The sequence below is a fragment of the Monomorium pharaonis genome, chromosome 1, assembly GCF_013373865.1.
Source record: "Monomorium pharaonis isolate MP-MQ-018 chromosome 1, ASM1337386v2, whole genome shotgun sequence".
NCBI classification, from domain to species: domain Eukaryota; kingdom Metazoa; phylum Arthropoda; class Insecta; order Hymenoptera; family Formicidae; genus Monomorium; species Monomorium pharaonis.
The window spans coordinates 36,384,207-36,389,429 of NC_050467.1; the positions used below are offsets into that span (position 1 = coordinate 36,384,207).

General features: G+C 42.0%; 1 protein-coding gene across 1 annotated transcript; it reads left to right on the plus strand.

The window, feature by feature from the left end:
- The first annotated feature begins 3,562 nt into the window (after window positions 1-3,562).
- Window positions 3,563-4,987, plus strand: LOC118647251 (cilia- and flagella-associated protein 251-like). Its single transcript, XM_036291754.1, has 2 exons — window positions 3,563-4,160; window positions 4,779-4,987. The coding sequence occupies exons 1-2, from the start codon at window positions 3,563-3,565 to the stop codon at window positions 4,985-4,987; spliced, it is 807 nt and encodes a 268-aa protein (XP_036147647.1).
- The last annotated feature ends 236 nt before the right edge of the window (window positions 4,988-5,223 follow it).

A 5,223-nucleotide genomic window follows, 5' to 3' on the forward strand; every position in this document is an offset into this window, starting at 1 on the left:
TATAGCGGACTTACCGGCACGTTGACCTACATTCTTGAGTCACAAAAAGTGCGTTCGAACCAAGGCACCTACCCTCTCTCTCTTGCGTGCCTACGGGAATGTTAAGTCTCGTTACATTCTTCCCTGCCTTATCAGCATTCTTGTGAAATATCCTTTCCAACCAAATAAATAAAGTTAAATCCCACAAGGCTGGATGTAACAACTTGTATTTATTATTTGGCAAATGAGACGGATTATTTGTAATGTATTCATAAGTATACATTGACTTGCGTTTACATTTAAGTGACCATATGTCAACGAAACTTATAGATTTTTACAAAATTTATGTTAAAAGAATATTTATACAGCCGGTTCTGATTTTCAACATTATATCAAAGAAAACGGACCCGATATTTAACAATGCACTAATTAAAATTTTTGATTGATTATTCATGCATTCATGCATTTGCATTCTTTGTATTATGCACTGACAGAAATTAAAATAAAGTGTTTACGTATTCAGTATATTACGAATCTCATTCTTTAAGTTTCAATAATATTCTTTACTTATATTTAAATATTAGTAAAATAACATTTTTGAATATTATCGAAACTTAAAGAATGGGACTCATAATATACTGAATACATAAACACTTTATTATAATTTCTGTCAGTGCATAATCCAAATACTGCATCAAGAAATGCAAATACAGCATGAATAATCAATTAAAAATTTTAATAAATGCAACGTTATATATCGGGCCCATTTTTTCTTCAATGTAATATTAAAAATCAAAACCGGCTGTATAAATATTCCTTTAACATGAATTTTGTTAAAATTTAGGAGTTTTGTTGACATATTGTTTCCATAATGTAAATTAGAGTATTAATGAGGATTTCGTAAATAAAATAAAGTATCAATGAAGACAACGTTCTAGAAGGTAACCTATGTTTAAACTGATATTTACAAGTATAACAAAACATCGAATATATTAACATTGTGTTGTTTTAATCTCGATGTTTGTGTAAAAATACATTATTTAATAATATGTGTCAGAACATATTATAAATACAAAAGCAAGAAAGTAATTCGGAAATTTTAACAACGCATTGTTACATATGGGATCCAAATTCTTCGACATAAAAATCAGGACCTGCCAATAAAATTATTAGATACTGTTCGGGATTTAGTGAATACTGAGCTCGCGCCGTCGCGTCAGATGGCAGCAGCTATCGATCATCGTCCGCATAGATCATGGAGCGCCACGACATGCGCGCTAGCGCTTGCGCAGCGCCATAATTCACTTTGGTACGTGTGCTTTATGGCGGCAGTTCACGTTGTATTTCGTGCGATCGTTTCGACGTAGTTTTGTGTTCAAGTCTATTCGTGGGATCTTCAAATACCTGCTCAGAGACTGCTCAACTCATTTAGTAATTAAGAGACTCATAATCATCGCTCAGGTACATCACCAACGAGAGACTCACGTTCACCACGCTACGCGCACGCCCGTGCCGCCGTGATACCGGCTCACGGGCATCATCATCACCACCGGTAATATATTAATATAATTTCCTGCGTAAGTGATCAAGACAGTATTATCATACAGAAACTCATACTTGTGCTCATTAAATAGTAAACGCGTGTAATGTGTATCAACCAATATCTGTGATAAATATACGGTACGACTCGGACATCACGATGAGTCCACGTAACACGTAATTGCAGTGCATTTTATTTCAACATCTGTTCCACGAACGTCTTCTCATCCTGCTTATCATCCTCAGGGGTTAAGTAGTGAACTCTTCGCCGAGTCGCGAACAGATACTGTTATTAAGTTTCACCAAGTTTTGAGCGTCTAATGAGTTAAACTTTCTCATTATGTAGACTAGCTAAAAATTTTCAAATACAACGTCTTTTTACAAATTTTTAAAATCTATATTCAAATTTTCAACTTCTTCACAAATAATAATCTTTTTAAATTATATAATGTGAACATTAAACTCGTGAAATATGTAAAACTCGGTAAAACTTAATAACAATAATAATTTAATTGACAGTTTCTGATTTTTGTCTTTGCCTCGAAGAATTTAGACCCCACATGTGAGAATGCATTGTTAAAATTTCAAAATTATAATAATTTCCTTCTTTCGTATTTACAATGTATCCTGACATATATTTTTGAACATAGTACACATTGAAATTAATATAGCGCAATGTTCATATGTTCAATGCTTCATTATATTAGCAAATACTAATTTTCAAACGTGAATCATCATTTAAAATCTTTATCTTGATTGATAATGCTATTTTTTTCACGAGGCTTATTGAGGGGCTAATTAATGATTTAATAATGAGAACTATGTGCCAAAACTAATAAATTTTGATAAAATGTTGAAAGACTAGTCATAGGATCGGTTTTAATTTTGACATTACATCCATAAAATTGGAATGATATATGACATTACGTATGTATGACGACATTCTTGAACATTGTTTTATTTATTTATGTTGTACATATATCTCCTGCTTAAGCTTCAGCTCTACTTCTCCGCCCCATTAAAAGTTTGACAGGTTATACATAGGTTCTAACTTAATTAATTACTGAAACAATGTTTAGAAGTGTTTACGTTTGAAAACTAGGACACACATGTTGTGAGTGTGATGCACTCACACAAGAAATGTCGCGAGCGATAAAAGGTGTCAAATGACACCTCGTTCGCGGACATCGCCCGGCCTATATACCGGGCATCGCATCGGGCAATGCACCCGGTTGCTTAATAAACAACACCCAAAATCTCCTGATTTTAGGGTGGAATCTGCATAGCCAGCAATTGCTGGCTAAGCAAGAGCACTGACGAAAGGCCAGTGACCGCAGAAGTACCCTCCCCGGTTATACGCCAAAAATCGGTGTATATAAACACCGATGGGAAAAAGAGAAGATGGCGTGGTTAAGAGTAGAGGTGGCACAGAGAGCTCCGGAGTGAATAGTGTTGTGAGGGTGTAATGTAAGAGAGAGGAGAGAAAGAAGTGGAAAATCGGGAAGAGAAGATCGGGAAATAAACGGGTAATTGGAGGGAAGTGAAAGGAAGATGGAGGTGAGAAGATATTAGGATGGAGAAGTCGGGGAAAGCATCGGAGTAGCGAGAGAAGAAAGCGGGGAAGATGGAGGCAGGAACGAGAAGAAGAGGTCAGAGAGAGGGCGCTGGAGAGATGCGACGTAGAGAAGAGTTTCGATGGAGAGGAGAAGGGGAAGGACGGAGGGCAGATGGCGGTGCGCGCGGAGATGCGGTGGCGTGAGCGCGAAGAGAGAAGAGGAACGTCATCTGGTGGAAGGAAGGGAATGGCAATATGGGGACAGAGTTAAGTTGGCAAGAGTGCTAGGGCAGGATGGTAGCGTGTTTGGAAACGCGGATTTCCGCACACGTGGTCCATCGATGGCACATGTCGACAGTGTGATTTCGACACAGGAGGAGAAAGAACATTACAGTAAGAAGATAAAGAGAAAGTGCGTAGGGAGAGAAAGTGCCGGATTCAGAGGAGAGAAATTGTGTGGAGAAGAGAGAAGCGAGGGAGGAAGAGAGGATGGAAGAGCTAGGAAGAGAGTTGAGGAAATTGAGGTGGGAAATGACAAGGCGACTGAGGGAAGTCGGAGAGAGATTAAGGGGCTTGGAAGAGAGGTTAGAGGCGCTGGAAGGAGAAGGTCTGAGAAGGGAAGAAGAGGTAGCAGGTGAAAGGGAGGAGCTAAGGAGTATGCGGGAAGCGAGAGGAAGAGGCAGTGGAAAAGAGGAAGCGCAAAGGGACAGCGACGAAGAAGGAGAGAGGGAGAAGAAGAGGATCGGACAGGACGACAGGAGAGAGGGAAGGAGAGGGAAAAAGGAACAGTTGGATGGAGAGAAGAGGGAGGAGAGGATGGGGGAAGGCGAGAACGAGAGGAGAAGAGAAGAGAGGGAAGAGGAGGGGAGGGGGCGGAAGGACAGAGACGAGGAGAGCTGGTGGCAGGAGTCGAGAAGAGAAGAAGAGAAGGAGAGGCGAGGGGGCGAGGAGAGAGGCGAGGAGGAAGGAAGCAGCCAAGAGGGGAGGAAAGTGAAGGAGGGACAGGCAGGAGGAGCTGGCAGGGAGGAGAGGAAGAGCGCAGAGAGAGCGGAGGGGGAAGAGGGGGAGAGAAATGGGAACGGTGATGGTAAAGGGGAGAAGGGGATAGAGGCATGGAAAAGGGTGGAAAGGGAAATGGAAAGGAGGATGAGGGAGAGAGCAGAGAGAGAGGGGTGGGAAAGGGTGAGGGAGGCGGAAAGGGAGAGAAGAGTAAGGGAGGTGAGAAGAAGAAACATAATATGGAGGGGAGTGGAGGGGGAGGGGGCGATAGAAAGAAAGGCGATAATAGAGGGGATTATGAAGAGGGAAACGGGAAGGGAGGTGGAGTTAGGGATAGTGTCAGAAAGAGTGGGAGAAAGGGGGACGATAGTGGTGATAACGGAGGTGGTGAGAGAGGAGGATAGAGACTGGTTGCTAGAGAGGAGGGCGGAGATAAAGAGTCGCTGGGATGTAAGGTTGGATGAGGATCTGTCAATGGAGGAGAGGAAAATCAGGTGGAGGATGTTAGAAAGGGCAAAAGAGGAGAGAAATAAGGGAAAGAAGGTGTACGTAGGGAATAGAAGCATGTGGGAGGACGGGATAGAATGGGTATGGAATATAAGGAAAGAAAAGTGGGAAATAGGCGAGGGAGAAGGAAAGGAGGAAGGGAATTAAAGGGGAGAGGAGCTGGAGGAGATAATTTATGTCTTATGCTTTATGTTACTAGGAAGAGACGGAGGAGATAAGGAAAGAGACGTGGAAGGGGAGAAGAGTGGTGAGAAAGAAGCAGGAGAAGCAGGAGGGAAGGAGAGAAGGAGAGAAAGCCTGAAGAAGATGGAGAAGGTAAAGCAGGGAGAGCAGAGGAAGTCAGGAGAAAAAGAGGAGGAGGAAAGGTCCCAGAAGGAAAAAGGAAGGAGAGGTTTGAAGAGAGGTTGAAGAAAATAATAGAGAAGAAATGGGAAGAGAGAAGGGATGAGTGGAGGAAAAGGGGCGGAAGGGGGTGGGGGGTAGGGGGTAAGGGGCATGCGAGAGGGGTGGGAGGTAACAGAATGTAAAGGTCGCTTATGGCCAGGTCGGTTTCGGGAGCAGAGGGTTTAAGTATTTGTGAACGGTTCGGGAACGCTCCGTGTAAAAAAGCGCCTTGTAACCCCATTTGGGAAACAATAAATTCT

What these genes read in the sequence shown, in the direction of transcription:
- LOC118647251 (XM_036291754.1), top strand. Translation starts at nt 3,563, where the DNA reads ATGGAAGAGCTAGGAAGAGAGTTGAGGAAATTGAGGTGGGAAATGACA. An exon ending in GAGAAATGGGAACGGTGATG is followed by an intron (nt 4,161 to 4,778) that starts GTAAAGGGGAGA and finishes TTATGTTACTAG; the next exon opens with GAAGAGACGGAGGAGATAAG.